Below are 19562 nucleotides of genomic sequence, written 5' to 3'. Positions count from 1 at the left end.
AGCGCATGAAAAGATGCTTACTGCCATTAGCCAGCAGGAAAATGCAAATCACTTCATACCCACGAGGATAGCTACTATTATGAGTCGAATTGTGTCCCCTTCTAAAAAAGGTTAAAAGCCTAAGTCCCGGTATCTGTGACTGTTACCTTATTTTAAAATAAGGTCTTAAAAAAAAAAAAAAAAAGGTCTTTGCATATTTAATCAGATTAAGATGAGGTCATCAGGATGGGCCATAAAAAGAGGTAAATTTGGTCAAAAACATAGGGGGAATATGGCCATGTGAAGAGAGAGGCAAAGATGAGAGTTATATTGCCACAAGCCAAGGAATGCCTGGGGCTACCAGAAGCTGGAAGAGGCAAGAAAGGAGCCTCTCCTAGAGGCCTTGGAGGGAGCATGGCCCTGCAAACATCTTGATTTTGGGTTTCTAAGCTTCTACAACTTTGAGACCATAAAGTTGTTTTAAGCCACCTGGTTTCTGGTACTTTCTCATGAAGCCTCAGGATGCAAATGTAGCTACAATTTTTAAAATGGAAAATAGTCTTGGCAAGTGTGATGGTTAATTTTATGTGTCTAATGGGGTAGGCCACAGAACCCAGCTATCTGGTCAAGCATTATTCTGGGTATTTCTGTGAAGGTGCTTTAAGGATGAGATTAATATTTAAACTGAAGGACTTGGGACACCTGGGTGGCTCAGCGGTCAAATGTCTGCCTTTTGCTCAGGTTGTGATCCCAGGGTCCTGGGATCGAGTGCTGTATTGGGTTCCCTGCAGGGAGACTGCTTCTCCCTATGCCTATGTCTCTGCCTCTCTCTGTCTCTCATGAATAAACAAAGTATTTTTAAAAAATAATAAATTGAACGGCTTTTGAATAAATCAGATAACCCTCTTTGTGGGTGGGCCTCATCCAATCAGTTGAAGGACTTAATAAATAAAACAGACCAACATCCCCTGGAGCAAGAAATGCAGTCAGCCGACTGTCTTTGGACTCAAATGCAATTCTTTCTTGGGTCTCCAGTTGCTGGCTTACACTACAGATTTTGGATTTACCAAGCCCCCACACGCATGTACCTATTAACATTTCTTCCTCTATGTACACCTCCAGCTCTTAGTTTTCTCCTCCTCAGCACTATACCTTGAGGAGGGCCCTTTCCTCTTGGTTAGAGTCTGAGATGACCTCATCCCAGTTCTCTTATGTACGGCCCACGTCTGGTCCTTGGGAGACAGACAAGCATTGCTCGTCTGGCAAACTCTAGGAGACTACACCTGACTCAGCCGCCTCTCCCTTGCTCCATCACCAAAGCACCTTGCTACTGGCATCCCATCCTTTGGATTCTTCCAGGCAGGGGTCTGTCCTATTTATTGGATTGTCACCCTATAGGTGAAACCCTCTTCCTTAACCTGAAGGTAAGGGGCCATGTGGCATCCACTACTCTCTCCTCTGGGGGACTCAAAACACCCATTGCTCTTTTCAAAGAAATTTGCACCCAAAAATCCTCCTCCTTCAACTCTTAACCCCTGGCTTATACCCTCCACATGAGTGAGAAAGTTTAAGCAGGCTACAGGTATTCCACTGTAAACACAGCATATGGTACAGGTATCAGGTATCTATCACTGCTTTCCAAAAAACATCTATTTTAACATTTTGTTATAGGTGCATTTAAACACCTACATTCATTATTAAATATAGTAATAGCAACTGTTGAGCCCTTATTTATCCCAGACATGGCACTGGGCTCTTTTTAAACCCTCATTTAAAGTTATTAATAGGTATGTTTGTAAGCATTTTATGAATCCTATAACTAAGAATTCATACAGATAACTGGCACTTAAAAACCTATGGAGTGTACCATGTGGGTACTTTAGTAAGATTCTCAGTAGAAGGAAATCCTCTGAAAGCACAGGCCTATCAAACTCTGGACCTGCAAAGGGCTTCAGAAGTTATGCAGTCAACTCCCTCCATTCATTCCCTTTAAGCAGCAGCTGAGGTCTCTGAAGGCTGGGGGACTCGGCCAAGGTCATCACAGTGAGAGGAGATCGGATGGAGGCTGTCAGTTACCACAGCTGCCTATTTGTAAAAATACACACACACACACACACACACACACACACATACATAATTAAATTTGATTCGTACTAATTTTAATGTTTATCCAACCAGTGGTGGAAATGAAATTTTAATGCAAGATAACTATTTCAGAGTCTAAAAATTGAACTGGGCTTTCAACACTACATGAAGCTATGTGAATCCCAATCTACTGTACAGGAGAATAATGGATTCTTAATGGAATCTGTTCCTTAGAGTGGAAGAATGATTTTTAAATGAAAAAACCCCACAGAGGTGGTGATGAGAAATGAGTTTAGCCAGATGAATGATTCTAGCAGAAAGTAAGACAGCAAACCAGGCTGGAAAGTAGCCTTTTCTTTTTCTTTTTTTTTTTTTGAAAGTAGCCTTTTCTTAAAGATCTGATAAACCAAATGCGGACTGTTTGTGCCCAGTGAACAGTGTTTGCTCCCATCTTCCTAGTTCTGCCCCTGTGTTGTAGTTCTGATTCTCATAGATTCCCAGTCTTGAGGGTTTCATATGTGCTCCCCTCTTTTTTGTGTGTGCATACAGCCCCAACGGTGATATTAACCCATCTAACGAATATTCCTGGGGACCTAGGACTTGTCATTCAGCATTCTGATTTCAGTCCTGCATTTTTCTCACACAGCACAACCACCCTGAGCTTTTCGGCCTGGCAGAGAACACAGAAATAATGTAGTCCACTACCACATTTCAGACATAAGAAAACGGGGGCCCAGAGAGGCAAAGTACCTGGCCCAGGAATGTCACACGGTGAGTTAAAGACTCTAATCACAGAAGTTAAGCATTTTGACAGATTCATGAACTCTTGGGCAGTTCCATCTTCAGCTGTGAGGACCTCGCAGTCATATTTTGTAGCCTGAAGTGCTAATTAAACCTGAGGAATTATGGACTTCCTATTTATAGGTAGGAGTGAAGGCATTAAGTACGCCATGAAACCTGGGGGACACAGGAGATTTTGTCTCCCGAGATTCACTATCACATTCAGCCTTTATGATTTTAAGGCAGAACTTCAGCAATGCATAGCTTCAACTCCCTTGATTCTGGACTTGGCCTTGAGCTGCCTCTTAGTCGTGAAGGACCACAGCTCCTACAGCCTTCTCGCATTCCATGAGATGGGAAACCCCACTTTTTCTGGCAAATCTTGCTCTCACCCAGTGGAAAGGTTAAAATCAGCCTTCCAAACCTATTTGTTACTTCAAAGGCTGTATTTCAAACTGTTTTTTTATTATTTCAAGTTCTCACCAACAAGTTGCAAGCCAATATGCTTTCATTGAATTTGCAAGTGAAAGGAAAGGAGAAAGGAAACCCACAAAAATGTTTTTAAAAGACATGCCACTTGGATATATGATTATCTCAGGTCTTTCTTTTTTTAACAGTTCAGAGTGGCTTTCACTGGATTGCCCAAATCAAATCTCTCTCCAGAGGCCTAGCAGTGTGAGCAAAAGCGCTGAAATCAAAGAACTTTCAAGTTTTTTAAATCTGTCAGAGACTGTGGTAGTGGGGGAAAAGTCATTTAACCTCTCTCCATTGGTTCCCACTTCTGTACAATGAGGATGTAACTATGGAGGTACCTCTCCAGGGCACTGTGTGGATTGGCTAATTAAAGCTAATTAGGCCCTTGGAAAGAACCAGAAAATACTATGTAAGTGCTGAGTATTTATGGGCCACTAACAGTCACAAAACTCCTAAGGGACAAGATTCTGTGCAGACAGCACAATCTCTATTGGTGATTACTAATTACCCGCTGCTTACAAAGAAAGCATCAGGTGTTCTATAACAAGGCAGGGAAAAGAAACATCACACAATGTCGTTCAACAACACCATCTTTATTCAAAAATATATATCTATGAGACATTTCAGAATATACTGCTGCCACCAATGACAGCCTATACTTCTAAATAAAGTCCTAAATTAATATACAAATTTAAGCTTTAAAAATATTCTTTAAGAAAAACAAAACAAAACAAAAGAAGAATGAAGACTTTCTGAGGAATATGACCTAAAGGAAAGGTCCTTTGAGGCCTATGGATGCCCCAAGTAAAGAAAACACACAACACAAAACCACCCACCCCACCCCACCCGATCACCTCATACATACAAGGAGAAGGTTCACTTAAATTAAACAAATGAAGTAATAGCACACTTGGGGAGGATACGGGGAGAATTAAAATTTAAAAAACAAAAGCATTTCATTAAAAAACACAACAAAACAAAAAACCCAAAACTAACTTCCTTATAGGAAGTCCACTAGTAACAGGGAGGCCAACTCATTCATTTACATAATTGCTACAGTTTCATTTCTTGCTCTTGCTGTAATAATTATGCACCAATTGCTGGTCAAACTCAATCAGATAAAACATAGCAGTGGGCGAAATCCATTATGTCATAACATTTTCATCTAGCTGATAGAAGCAAATATCTACCATACCCCTTTGATTCATGGCTAGTAACATTTTGCTTCCTTGGTGAAAGCACAGAGAATGTCCAAGATGGGTCTATTCCAAAACAAGCGCTCATGTGTAGGACTAAAGCAGCACGCCATATGGGGAGGGGGTATATGTGCAGAAACAGCAAATATTAGAATTGATCTTTCAATTTTAGAAAAGTCACCTACTGCCCTATGGCCTCTGGGAAGAAAAACTGTAGAGACTCATTAATTCAATAATGACAGGACAACAGGCAGTGTCAATAAGCAAACACACAGTCTGTATTCAAATCCAAAAAACAGCTTAAATGCTACTTACTATGTTCTACAGAGAGTTAAACTGAACACCTGCTACGACTTTTCATCCTTTTTGCTTCATGGCAGGCAGGAGAGCTTCTTAAAGGAAAGCCTGCCACACGTTTAAAACACAGGCTATGTTTCAACATGTTTAACATGTAAGATTACAAGTAATTGGCTTTTTGGTAATCCTGAAAATAACTCAAAATAATGGAGATTCTGAAGCCCCCACCACTGAATTCCTTTTTTCAGCTTCTGGATTTCAGCCTCTGGGCTCTGACTCCTAGTATACTATTTGGGCGAACTGTTTTCTGCCCTTTCCAATGTCAAAAATAAGCCTGCCAAATCAGAGTGATTTCCAGTCAGCAGGCCTAACCTTCACTAAAAGCAAGGTAAAAATCCTCTCAAACTACATTATATAGTCATAATGTCAGCTGGCATGATAGTGGAATTAAAACCCAAAATTAAAATCCGTGACTTACCCCCTTCCTCTGCCCGAGCTATTCAGTCACAGCTGATCAGAGTACTTCTCCTCCCCCGGGCACAAGGCCAGGCACAGTGGCCAGTGGCAGAAACTGACAGAGTGTCATATTCGCAAGGGACATGTTCATGTTTACTCACCATACTGTAGACATGCGCCCAGTGAAGGAAAGGAGTGTGAGCCCTACTCCCCAAGAGACATGGGCTGAAAAAGCAACACCTGTGCAGAGCCCAGACTCGGTAGCTTTTGGGGTCCACCAGTGCCATTTCTAACAACCGCCTTCACAACCGATTTGGGCCAAAAGATCATGTTTTTAGGAACGTTTTCTCAGACAGTGGGTTGTTCGTAGGAACCTGAAGTAAGTAACTTATTTTTAACTCATGCCTGTGATCCCTGTTACTCTTGTTTCTCAACTACAACTTCATGTCCCAGATCAGCTGTGAATCTAATTGCTAGATTCCCTAGTCAGCTTATAAAACAAACACACCTCACCTCTGACTACACGTCACTGGAAGTAAGGAAAAGGAAGGATGAGATTTGGCAAACTCTTTATGGCAAAGCTGCTTGACAGTTGTGTCTCCAACCTTTGGGGTGGATGGTAGCCAGGAAAGTCAATGACACCAGAGCAAGTCCTTCAGTGGAGGCCTGTACTGAACTTGAACAAGCCCAGCTCAGAAAAGCTGCTGCTTTCGTGACACAATGCTGTCCTAAGCGACAAGATTCTTCTGAAAGCTTCCAGAAGTACACATGATTTTCGTAACTTCTTGGGTGTAAAGAGAGAGCTAAGAATGGAAAACCAACAGGGGCATGAACACATGAAGTGGGAGTTTGTATTCCTTCCAAATATGAACCTAAATGACTCCACTCGCCACTGTTTTGAATTGTGCTCAACAAAGAGAGGACGGAGAGGAGAATCAGGGTCTGTGGTTCTTTCTTGAGGCTGCAGGACCAGGATGAAGGAGGGACAGAACCTGGGGCCACAAGGTTATTTCCAACCATGACTTGCCCTCTTCTTTCTGTTGGTAGAGATGGGAATCTGGGGCATGACACCTGTCCTAGTCAGTCGAAAACAGGTCACCAGCAGAGGGCAGGGGGGCCAAGCCTCCTGTGACGTTGGGCAGCAATGAGAGGTCTGGCAAGCTCTGAATATGGGACTTCAGTTCCTTGCGGACCTGGGTTACCCGAGCAAGCTTCTGTTTATATTCCTAAGGAGACAAAGAGAAGACAATGCAGTTAAGTCTGTAGGTGCTGGTCAGGCTTAAAGAGCCAATACAGATACTCTCAGCTTCTTGTTCTATTTCTTCCCACCAAACCACTCCTCCCCTTTCCAGCTAAACTACAATGCTGGGGTTCTCAAAAGGAAAAAAACCCTTGACATAAAAAAGGAAAGCAGAATTCAATACTGGCAACAGTGAATTAAATGGTATTTAACTTTGCACTTGAGATTGGAAGTAAAAGCAGTGACATTTTGTATTTGCATTCTCTTAAATGGTTCTTATCTATTTCAAAACATAAAATAAAATAGATGCTCAGGCTTTATAATTATCTTGAGGGCTCCACCTAAACATGCCTAGAAAAATTACTATAAAGCTACACAGTCTGTATTAAACTGAGAGTAATGCAGATCTATCACCTATCACAAACAAGCACCGCAGAAGCTCAAAATACCCACTGCCACTACCTATGTCAAGGATTTCCTCGTTCTATACCTGAGCAACTGTGGCAGTCCCGAAAGAGGCCTTCGAGTAGGCTCCCCTCAACACACCAGGCTTATCTTCCAGAAGCCCAGCTTTCATCAAGCTATTTCCTTGAGAAAAAAAGTGTGGCATTGCCCTGTGTCTGTGACTGCTCAGAGCTCAAGGTCTGCTAAGATTAGCTCCTGCCCAAATAGATTTCCCGCAGCTTTCTAGCCCCCTACACATAGGCCACTGTCTGAGTGCACCATTTGTTTGGGATTCCGCCCTAGCCTGGAGGGGGACCTTTCTCCCCCGGTCTCAGTGAAGTTCTGCCTCCACTTCCCTATCTGCTTCTCCGGGAAAAGCTCTCCTCATCCAGGAGCCTGGGCCCCATCTCCACCTGTTCTGGAGCCCTCCTGTGCATGGAGGTGCATCTGAACCCCCAACAGGCTGCTCTGAGGTGCTCTCTTCATACATGTTAGACTTCTATGCTCCTCTAAAATCTGACTTCCCTGATGACAGGAACTTGGTATACTATTTTCTTTCCTCCCAGCAAAAGGCACCCTTGGTAAGTCTGTATGGAATAACAACCCTGGGACTGGTGAGGTTTGTATATGACCCCTTTGGGGGCTGGTCTTTTTTTCTCAAGCTGTGTCATACTCCTCAGTCTTTCTGCAAAGACGGAAAGTTCCTGAGGATGGATCTCTGCGATTAATGCCTCTCCTGCAGGAATGTAGGAGAAAGCACTGGGCAATGAGTCAAAGATTTGGGTTAGTTTTGGCTCTCGCTCTAACTTGCTATGTGACTGTGCTCATGATCTCTCTCTTGCTTTCTCCTCACCTTCCTTATCTGAAAGTGAAGAAACTGGCCCACCCATAAGATTGTTCTTCAAGTTCTAGATTCCTTCCTACCAAATACCGTCTACACTCTTAAAGAGGCAGAGAGTTTGAGGGTATATGCCTAAGCACTTCTAGAAAGAGTGATAAGACAGGGAACAGGTTAAATGAAGAACACTTAGTTCAAGTTGTAAAGACAAAGTCCAAGAAAGTAGTGGGAGAAGAGATACGTAGTATGGGTAGGGAGGCTCTGTGTCCACATCAGTCAAGGCTTCCACCTAAAATGAGAACTGCTCACACAAGCCACTGGATGAATACAGGGGAAGAAAGTAAGCCTTCCTGGCATCCCATTTCTTTCCTTTGTAGACTTAACACAACTAAAATAATGATATATGTAAATTATAAATAATGACTCCTTCATCAAACTAGTGAGCTTCAGGAAGCTAAGACTGGACCCTGCTTTATCCATCATTCACCATGACCAGCAGTGCCCTGTAAACAGCAGGTGTCCAACAGTTGCCCAATAAATTAACAATACTTAAAACATAACATTACAAGCACACATTAAATAATCAGCTTTCATTCTTGAAACTGAAAATTAATTTCACATCTGAGGATCTAAAATGTCAAGGTTCCCTGCACTTCCCTCTGCAACATTTTTCTTCTTTGGTTTTATACACTTCAAGGGAAATTAATAGAGAAGACCAACTCTCTATTACTGAACATGGATTCATTTAATTAACTTCTTCAGAATTCCATGTACATAAAGGGTAAAATATAGTTACTAAACAGTTATTCCTTGCTCCCTGCCCAAATCCTCTGACCAAAGCTGATAGATGAAAGCCACCTTGACTTGGAGCCACCTCTTGGCAACTACAGAGGAATTTGATGGAAAGAATTCCTTAAGAATGGTTTGAAGATCACGTGACCTTTAGTGAGCAGAGCTGGGGTCAGAAATCCAAGGTTCCGCACTCTTGGGTGACCCTCACACTAACTTAGCAAGTCCATCTGAGTTTAAAACAAAAGGCAGTTGATCTCGTTAGATACCACCTTAAGTCAAATAATCTTCTCCCAGGTAATCCTCAAAAGACAAACACACAAACATACATACAAACACGCGCAAAACAAAAAACCCATTTGTTCCTGTTTGGGGGGTAGGTTGATTGGGAGAAAGTATCTCATCATGCTCAGGCAGCTATCCTATTCTAAGTATCATCAAAGTAACTTTGTTTTAATTAAGAGAAACATGTTCCTCATTAAAGTCCTCCCTCTGGGCTATTCTGAAGCTGATGGAGCCTGTATATACCTCCTCATGCCCCTGGGTTACTCTTTCCATAGGGATTTCTACTTTCAGAGCAGGTGCATGAGCCTAGGAGGGCACCCACTACAGAAAGGATGAAAGTGGAACTGTCACTGAAAATGATTAAAAAAGCAGAGCGTTTATTTACATTTGCACCCCAAACAATGAAATACTACTTAGGTATAAATCTAACAAAATATGTTCAAGACCCATATGAGGAAAACTACAAAACTCTGATACAAAGAACTAAATAAATGGGAGATATTCCATGTTCATGAATAGGAAGGCTCAATACTGTAAAGATGTCAATTCCTTCCAACTTGATCTATAGATTCAATGCAGTCCCAATCAAAAACACAGTAAACTATTATGTAAATACAAAGTGCTTCTAAGGTTTACATAGAGAAGCAAAAGACTCCAAATAGCCAACACAATATTCAAAGGTCAGACACTACTTGACTCCAAGGCTTACTATAAAGCTACAGTAATCAAGACAATGTAATACGTGCCCAAAGAATAGATAAATAGATCAATGCAACAGAACAGAGTCCAGAAACAGACCCACATAAATATAGTCAACTGATCCCTGACAAAGGAGCAAAGACAACACAATGGAGAAAAGATAGTATTTTCAACAAAAAAGTTGGAACTGGATACCCACATGCAAAAAACCAAATCTAGACACAGATCTTACACTCTTTACAAAAATTAACTCAAAACAAATCACAGACCTAAATCGAAAACACAGAACTATAAAACTCCTAGAAGACAGCAGAAGTAAATCTAGATGATCTTTGGTTTGGTGATGACTTTTAGGATACTATACCAAAGACCTGATCCATGAAAGAACGCCTAAGCTCAATTGCACTGAAATGAAAACTTTTCTGCTCTGCAAAAGACACTGTTAACAGAATGAAAAGACAAGACAGAGTGGGAGAGAATGTTTGCAAAGGACATCTGGTATCAGAGAAATGCAAATTAAAACAAGATACCACCACACATCTGTTAGAATGACTAAAATCTGGAACACTGACACCACCAAATGTTGACAAGGATGTGGTGCAAGAGGAACTCACATACATTCTGGTGGGGATGCAAAATGGTACAACTCTTTTGGAAGACAGTTTGGTGGTTTCTTACAAAACTAAGCATACTCTAACAACTGATCCAGCAATCATGCTCATTAGTATTTATACAAAGGAGTAAAAGCTTATGCCACACAAAAACCTACACTTGAATGTTTACAGCAGCATTACTCATAACTACCAAAACCTGAAAGTAACCAAGAAGCTTAGTAGGTGAATGGGCTAATAAATTTAGGTATATCCAAACAACAATTACACAGCATTAAAAAGAAGGGAGATAGCAAGTCATGAAAAGACATGGTGAAATGTTAAATGCACATTATTAAATGAAAGAAGCCAATTTGAGAAGGCCATATACCTGTATGAGCCCAACTATATGGCATTCTGGAGAAGGCAAAACTGTGGAGACAGGGATTAGGGGCATGAATAGGCAGAGCAAAGAGGACTTTCAGGGTAGTGAAAATACTATAATGATGGACACATGCCATCATACATTTGTCCAAACCCACAGAATGTACAACACCTAGAGTAAACCCTACAGTATGGACACAGGGTGATTAGGATGTGTCCATGTAGGTTCATCAACGGTAACAAATACACCACATTGGTGGGGGAAGTTGGGAGTGCAGGGGCGGGGGGCATATGAGAAACCTCTGTACCTTCCTATTTTGCTGTGAACCTAAAACCATCCTAAAAAGAGAAGCCAAAAGGTCTAAATGCATCAAACAAGGGTGATTCTAAACATCCAAATACAGATAAAGACTGCCTTGAAAACTGTGAAAACACGCACCTGGCATGGCTGGGACACTTGCATGGCTTAATGCTATGATAAGAGATGAGCAGGTAAGAATTCATGGCAAACTCTCATTAGGTCAAACTGAATAGTAATAAATTTTTAAGTCCCCTATAATAGATTCAGTAGTAACAGACTGATCTCTTACCCTTCTTTTTAATTATTTTTTTTAAAAAATAGATTGTGTTTTCCCAAATAAAGTCATCTATAAATGTCACTGTGGACAAACAAAAAAAAATTGTGATTGAACCCAAACAAAACTATCCCCCAAACACAACTCCAACTCTCACTTGCCTTGAGTTCTCTCGCTGCCAGGCTCCCCTGGTTGGGCGGCAGCACTTCCTCACTAGCTGCCTTTCCACAGTTTTTCTCTTTGGTTCTGGTCAGGTAGAGGAGACAGATCACGAAAACCCAAGAATCTTTCTTCTCAACCTACCAGTTTGTCTTCTAACCAAAGTTCGGTCCACAAGCTCTGCAGCTACAAGGTAACAAACTGTGCCCTCAGCAGAAATCCGGCTTCTTTTCCTGATATCACAAAAATCAACGTGATGAGACCTGTTCACAATCCTCCAACTCATTTAAGTACACTATATCCTACAACCTCTTTAGTACACCAAGCACCACACTCAGCTAGAGAAATGATGTGGCAAGGTGGTCACACGCTCCTTGTTTAAAATACCTTACATGTGTGTGCAATAGAGGACTATGCCTCTAACATGCTATCCTGCCTGGAACAGGAATGTATAAGATCAGGACCTGTATGACTTCTAGCAGTAGGAGAACAGCTGCAGCATTCCTGCTCGTCAGCTTTCTCTCTCTCTCTCTCTCTCAATCACAACTCACCGGGTCTCTTTTCTGTACCCCATCTTCAGATATTTGCCTTTTCCCTACTACCTATTTTTAGAGGAGACAAGGCAAATCCAAGGGGTCCTGAAGCTCCCTCTTCCTTTCCTGATTATGCATAATTTATACCCGCTGGTGGAAGAGGCAAAGTGGGCTGGGCTGCCATTCAGCTGCATGCATCTACTGCAGCAAGAGCCGTGGAGAGCCATGAAACAGGTGAAGATTCTATTAGACTTGCTGCCACTACCCTCTGTTTCAGGATCCTGGAGGGGAGGAGGGGAGGATGTGGGCACCTGTGATAAACTGCCTGGGTTTATTTGACTGCCAAGAAATGTTTAAAACACAGAGGGTGAGGCCCAGTGTGCAGTTCTGAGATAATGCCTAGGATTTATGCTCCTGGCAAAGCTCTGGAACCTTGCCTCACAGACGCTCTGATCATGCAGTAGAAAACGTGTCCAACACCCCCTGCTTCCTGTGGATTCAGCTGACGCTGTACGAACACAGACAATCATGGAGCACTAAGACAACTGGCTAAAGGGAGCAAGGCTTCCACATTCTTTGCCTTTTTTGGTTGGGAGCAGCAGGCAAGACCTGATATGCTGCAGATGAGTTCTGAGATAAGAGGGTTAGAAATGACAGGGACTGACATTGCCGTGACCTTTCTACAGGAATTTCATTTTCAAAACAAAATTATAAGCTTCTCCTCTAAGCAACTCCTATAAGAAATACTGATCAAAATGTAAACGTCTATTTTTTCTGGCTAGAAAATTTACATAAAAAAATTAACATAAGAAAAATTATGTTAGAGGGACGCCAGGGTTGCTCAGTGGTTGAGCATTTACCTTCAGCTCAAGGCATGATCCTGGAGTCCCAGGATCGAGTCCCACATTGGACTCCCCGTGGCGAGCCCACTTCTCCTTCTGCCTATGTTTCTGCCTCTCTCTCTCTGTATCTCTCATGAATAAATAAATAAAATCGTTAAAAAAAAAGAAGAAAAGAAAAATTGTTAGAAATAATACCACTGGCAGGGGCTTGATTTGATGAGACAAGATTTCCAGTATCAAGACCCACGTTTTCCTTTATCTTGCCCTGTTGTGCTATAGGACATATGGTATATAAAATATCACCCACTGCTTGGCTACTCCCAATTAAGAGTCATAAAGGGTTATTACACACGAAACAGTTTATGAAGGGCCCTGTTTTAAAGGTGACCTGCCATACTGAATTTAAGTCAAAGGACTGCTTAATCTCATGAAGGCTGAGAGCCAAACAGAAAGGGGAAGCTGACTCTCACCCTAAAATTATTTAACACCCCGAGTCAGCCCCCTTCATCCTGCCAGGAGGCTTATTACTTCTCGCCACTAAAGCACACAGGATCTACACTTAGAAATCATAGCCTCACTTAAACCACAATTAATGTACTTCTCTTTCTTTTGTTTTTTAGGGAAAATATATAAATCTTCCAACTGAAAATAAGAATAGCACTTCTAAGTTCTCTTCAAAGATCTTTGCAGGAACAAAAAAACCATCACTGATCTGCACCTCTCCCCCAGCAGGCTCCATGCTCCCGTGGAACTCAGTGGCAGCTGAAACATTTCAAAATGATACATTTTAGGGTGTCACAGCAAGGCTGGAGCTGCTGAGTAAGACGCTGGGGAAGATAGGAGAAAAGGAGGAAGTTGTGGCTCGAGCTCCAGTGCTCAGGGCCTCTTAGCTCCATTACTAAACCCGTAAGAAAGGTAAACACAAAATATTTCCCAGAACGGAAAATGACAAAATGGCTATAATTAGAGGAATGTTCTCAGGGCAATCCAACCCATCCACTGGAGGAGTCAAATGGGACGGGGCTTCGTAAGCTTGGAATTATACCACAAAGTGTCTTCAGGATGTTTTTCTCCCTAGAAGACCCTCCACACAAAAGGTTTAAGGGAGCTTCTACTTCTGCAGCAAAAACTCCCTTCTGACAGGGATTTGCAGAAAAGAAGAAAAAGATGATGTCTGTACAAAATTAAATTAATAAAAATGATACTAACAAAAAAAGTCAATTTTAGGACTGGACAGATTTTCAAACTTCATAAAACTAAATATGTACAATTTAACAGATATCCATAAAATGCTTTAAAAAGAGATTTATTTTGGGGCACCTGGGTGGCTCAGTCAGTTAAGTGTCTGACTCTTGATCTTGGCTCAGGTCTTGATCTCACGGTCATGAGTTTGAGCCCGGCATTGGGCTCCACGCTGTGCGTGGAGCCTAATTAACAGAGAGGAGGAAAAAAAAAAGAGATAGAGATTTATTTTAAAAATGTATCTGGGTCCTCCGAATATGCTTATATTTATGCCACGGGTCCCTCATTATATAAAAACAGGTAAAAACCATGCTACTAAAGTACAAGAACTATTTATGATTTATAATAAGTATTTTTTTTTAGGGGCACCTGGGTGGCTCAATTAGTTTAGCTTCCAACTCTTGATTTTGGCTCAGGTCATGATCTCAGGGTTGTGAGATCGAGCACCACATTTGGCTCCATGCTGAGTATGGAGACAGCTTAGGATTTTCCCTCTCCCTCTCCCTCTGCCCCTCCCCTCCATTTGAGCAAACAAACAAAGTAAGTGTTGTTTTTTTTTTAAGTCAAATGTTAAAAATTTTAAGTTTTATTTTTTAAAAATCTTAAGTTTTATGCAAGTAACAAAGCCCCCCAAAACTTGCTTCCTTAACAACCATTTTCATGGAAAACTAGGTTACGGATGTTGCACAAACATGAGATGCACGCCTTCCTATGGTTTCTCCTTCTGAGCCAAATACTGACAGAGTCAAGCCTTCCTGGAGGGCAGCTGAGAAGCAAAGGGTAGAAAGGTAAAGGGCACTTTCCACGCAGAATAATGTTAGGTGATATTGATTATAATTTTAAGTGCCAGAAGGTCTGCTTGGGGCAAGGCAGCCTGTAGGTTACTGTGCTGCATCTGGATACGGTTTTCTCTGCAAGCAATAAAAAGACCATTTCTTTCCATAAGCAAAAAATAAAAAAATAAAAGGAAGGAAATATATTTCCTGGTTCCTCCAAAAGACTGAGGATATGTCACATCTCTCCCACCAGAGAGAGGTTGCTGTGATAGAACAGAAAATACGAAGTCGGAAAATCCAAGTTCAAATCCTACTCTACCATTTGCCTGTGGTGCACCATATGACTTCACCTTGCTGAGAGCTAAGCATCCTTACATTTAAGATGGGAATGGAAACTATGCCTCACCATGGGGTGATGCCAGATTTGAATGAGACCAGGCATGTGCTATAAACTGTTCAGTGTGAAATCAGCAGATCCGAAGGCAAGAGGAACCATCACCACCACTCCCATGTTTATTGTTTTATAAGCAGTCCTTAGTCTTCCTGATTTGCATGCTAAGAAAAGGCATGCAGAATTGAAGAAAAAGAGAAGTGTTAATGGAATACAAAGATCTTTCTTCATACAAGTCATCTGAGTATGTCCTGAAAATTTAACACCTTTATTAGAAACTGGTTTGAGTAAATGAAAGAGCCTCCGGGCGCCTGGGTGGCTCCATCGTTAAGCATCTGACTTCAGCTCAGGTCATGATCTTGGGGTCCTGGGATGAAGCCCCACATTGGGCTGCTCTGTACTCAGAGAGTCTGTTTCTCTCTCTCCCTTTGCTTCTCTTCTCTTCGTGCTCAGGCTCTTTTTTCTTCTCTAATAAGAAAATAAAATCTTAAAAAAAAAAAAAAAAAAAAAGCCCCCCAACCTCCAAGACCATGATAAAAAGTCACAAAGTTTTATAACTAGGTAATACCACAGCCTAGTCCCATCAATCTAAAGGGCCAAGAGAGAGGAAAAAATTTGTCTAAGCAGTAAAGCCTAGATCTCATGGTAGTATCACCATTTTGAAAGGAATCTCATCAAAAATATAGTCTGACCTAGCCTAGAGATGAACCAAACTGCAATCATACCAGCCACCTGAGATCAGGACACTCTGCTAAGCATTAGTATAAGGTTAGGGATGAAAGAGTAACAACTCAGACAGGACTTTATGGTCTGGTCAGGGAAGTAATCAAATCATCCATAAACAGGATAACCATGTGGTGCTCTGAAGAAAAAAGACAGGGAGATAGGCCAGTACATATGAGGGGAACAGAGGAGAAACCTGGTTTTACGGGGTAAAGATGGGGGTAGGGTCTTGCAGAAATACTGTTTGATGTGGAATATAAATGATGAAATAGGAATCAACAAGGTGAGGGTAACCAGTGGGAAGGAAAGGCGGTAGAGTGTTCTAAGCAGAGGGAACAGCATATTTTGTAAAGTTGGGAGACCAAAAAGGCCAGCACAGACAAAATGCAATGGAACATGACAAGAGATATGGCTGATGAGGTCAGCAGAGGCAAGCCATGGGCCAGGGCATGGAGCGTGTGGCAGGAACATGCAAGGATCTGGGCTTATATTCCAGGAATAGGGGAAGCCATTTAAATGTTTACACAGGGAAATGACCTGCTCAGAGCTACATTTTGAAAAAAACCACGGAGTTGCCATGTGAAGAAAGAGTTACAAAACATAGGAACAAATTGCAGGTGGTCTGCAAAGAGGCTAGTACAGGCAAGCAGGGGAGAGGTGGTGGCAGTGGCGGCTAAGGTGATGGGCATAGAGAAAGAGATGTAGAGAAGGGACTGAGGTGATGAAAATCACAAGGGCTTGCTGACCACTCAGATGGAGCACTCAGGCAACAGGAGGCTGTCTGGCAGAGGTGTGGCACAGGGGCTGAGGAGGAGACTGGAACAGGAGGAGGCTGGACTGACCCATCTGGGAGGTGGGACAAAGAGGGAGCAGTGTCAGATGAGCTCTGGAGTCTGCTTCTGAAGAATGGCAACGCCATTCTCCAAGACAGGGAAAAAGAAGGAAAGGAAAGGTTGGAAGAAGAGGATGGTTTATTTTGGTCATATGACATGTGAGGTGTCTGTGGAAATAAGATATATAGGTCTGAAGCACAAGGAAGGGTCTGGGCTAAAAATCTAGATTTAAGCCACTGGCACACAGGTGGTGGCTGAAGCCACTTCAAGTGTGTCACACAAGGACAGAATGAGAAAAAGTCTAAAATACCAATATTTACAGGGTGAGGATGGAAAAAAGCTTACTAGGGACACACACAAAATAAAACTGGAACAGCAAGGGTGGTATACAGAAAGCAGAGAAGGAAAACACATAAAGGGTAATGAATAGTATTACGAGCTACAGAGAGGACCACAAAGAGAAAAGGAAACAAGGGGGTGGGGTGGGGGGATTAGTATCTTGGCTTTTGAGTCCAGACCAGTAGTGGCAGAGTCTGAAGATACCCACTGCAGGAGAATGTAGATATGCATGCCAAGCTGCAGTGGGTTCAGAAGTAAAGACAGCGAGAGAAAATGGGGTAATTAAAAAGGGACAGTGGTAGTGGTGCGGGTGTGCTCACGTGAATGCTGTTCAATATTAAAAAGGCAAAGCATGCTGCCTGAGAAGGGCACCTGTAGCCAGTCTACTGAAGAATTCTTGCACAGAAAGGACATAACGTGCCCCTGAAGGCTCCATGTGATAAAGAAAGGCAGATTCTAACAACTTCAGGTTAGACAAGTGTTAGGACCTGCTTGCCCCAGGTGAGGATAACACTGCTGTTTCATAAATGAAAACCACGATAATGATAAAAGGCTGCAAGGACCACTGGTCTCAGCAGAGAAAGCCAGAAAAAGCCTGGAATGGGGACTACAGATCATCATCACTGAATCATAACTGAGGTAAATGATATCCATGGGAATAACTCCTAGCAAGTCTATGCCTCACAGAACAGAAACACGATGGGCAAAATAAAAGGACCCAGAAAAGCACCAAATACATCATACCAGACATTTTGAAGAAAAAGCAGACTAAGTCCATTAATCACTATCCAAACCCCAAGAATGCTCAAGAAGGCTGCTGGTAAATTTCTGTTGTTTGAAATTGCAAAGTTACTCTGCTTCAAGTTCTCCAAGTATCTTATGTCCATACTTTTTCCTAAAGATTTTTAAGAAATCTGAATAAGGGAGAAAAGCAAATTATGAGACTTGCAAAATCATAATGACAGCTAGTACCTTCACCTCCCACATTAAGCAGGCCACACCATTGGGAGCTCATGGGCTTCGTTTGCACAGGTTCCATTTTGACTCCTGATTACAATTATGAACACTTTTACTCTAATAATAGAAAAAGACTTTCTAATCTTATTTCAGGTCCTATATTTTATAAAGATAAAAACAAAAAGTCAGAGATGAAACTTCCAAGATTACAAAGTATGATACAATCCAATTGTACTTTCTACAAAAATTGCAACTTGAAGTGGGTGAAGGCCTACCTTAACACTAGTAGGAACATTCCTAAAGACTAAATAGATCTCTGCTCAAAATGACATGTATCCATTCGGTCACAGATATTTAGACACTAGAGCTCAAATTTCTGTAATCTGAACCTGCTCTCAAAGTGATGCTCAATCAAGTCAGTGTTAGAAGAAGTAGCTGCTATTTTCCACAGCTGTTTCAAATGTAAACATATAACTTAAAACCTAGAAGAGAGCCCCATTTGTCTAATGAAACTATTCAATGCTCATTTCTTCACAAAACAATGATTAATCCTTAACTTGGGGATAGATATCTGTATGTCCTATCTCCAAAACTCTATTAAGTGACAGAATGCTGAAGATGCTTTGAAGAGCAAGAACTCCTAAGGCAGGAATGAATGCTAGTGGCAAAGACATTGAAATGTATATAAACTCTAGCATACTTAAAGATAAGCAGACATCTACACATACACACAGAATCCGTTTTTGGAAATTTACAGGAAAGAATTAATCCAAACTGGAGGTTAGCCCAAAGTAAAACAAAACGAAACAAAACAACAAAACCAAAAACACTAAAAACCAAAAACGCTCAATAAAAATAATCACTGATTATCCAACTATAGGTGTTCAAGCAACCATTTAAAATGTTTACATAGGTTTCTGTTAATAAGAGAAAATGATCATATAAAGTTAAAAAAAAAGCATAACAAAATTATCTATGTATTATGATCACTTTAATTTTAAAACTGGAGAAAAAATAAAATAAAATAAAATAAAAATAAAACTGGAGAAAAAAGGCACCAGAATAGCTCAGTAGATTGGTGCATCCTGCTCTTAGTTTTGGCTTGGGTCATGCTCTCAGGGTTGTGGCAGTGGGCCTTGTGTCAGGCTCCACACCATCTACTTGTTCTTCTCCCTCTGCTCCTCCTCTGGTAGCTCACTCTCTTTCTCCTCTCATTCAAATAAATAAATACAATCTCTTTTTAAAAAAATAATAACTACAATTGGAGGAAAAAATAAAGGAAACATAACCAAAATGAAGTTTTCTCTGGGTAGTGGGATTATCATTTTTTTTAACTTATTTTTTAAGTTTCTCTGTAATGTGTTTGTAATCAGAAAAACAGAAATAAAGAAAGAACTAATGGTTGAATAAGAATGAATGTTCTGGCAGGCAAGCAATGACAAGGGGCCCAGATGCTGTTTTCACTTAACATGTATATGTACTTTATAAATATGAAAAATTAGTGATACACACACTGGCCTAAACTCAATGGAACTATTTTAGAAAACAGGAGGAACTGCCAAAAGTTGGGCTATAAACATGGAAACAATGCTATGACTAAATGTATGGAATTCTGGCTGGGAGAACCTTGAAATCACGTCACTTCTTTAATATGAA

General features: G+C 41.3%; 1 protein-coding gene across 2 annotated transcripts in view; it reads right to left on the bottom strand.

Annotated features, from left to right (window-relative positions):
• Window positions 1-3890: 3890 nt before the first annotated feature.
• The window catches only part of RPRD1B (regulation of nuclear pre-mRNA domain containing 1B), a 51679-nt gene continuing 36007 nt past the window's right edge, over window positions 3891-19562 (bottom strand). Inside the window, exons 7-8 of one of the 2 annotated variants that reach the window (XR_012018573.1) lie at window positions 11273-11503; window positions 6356-6493 (exon numbers count right to left, since the gene is read on the bottom strand). Coding sequence is in view for 1 of the 2 variants with exons in the window: in XM_072800993.1 (XP_072657094.1) it covers window positions 6344-6493 (150 nt within the window). In the remaining variant the exon portion in view is untranslated. Of the gene's footprint in view, window positions 6494-11272; window positions 11504-19562 lie in introns of both variants that reach the window. The other variant, XM_072800993.1, reaches the window with a different exon arrangement.

This window comes from Canis lupus, chromosome 26 (assembly GCF_048164855.1).
Source record: "Canis lupus baileyi chromosome 26, mCanLup2.hap1, whole genome shotgun sequence".
In the NCBI taxonomy this organism is placed as follows: Eukaryota; Metazoa; Chordata; class Mammalia; order Carnivora; family Canidae; genus Canis; species Canis lupus.
Note: the sequence above shows the minus strand (reverse complement) of the source record. Positions and strands in the feature narration are given on the sequence as shown.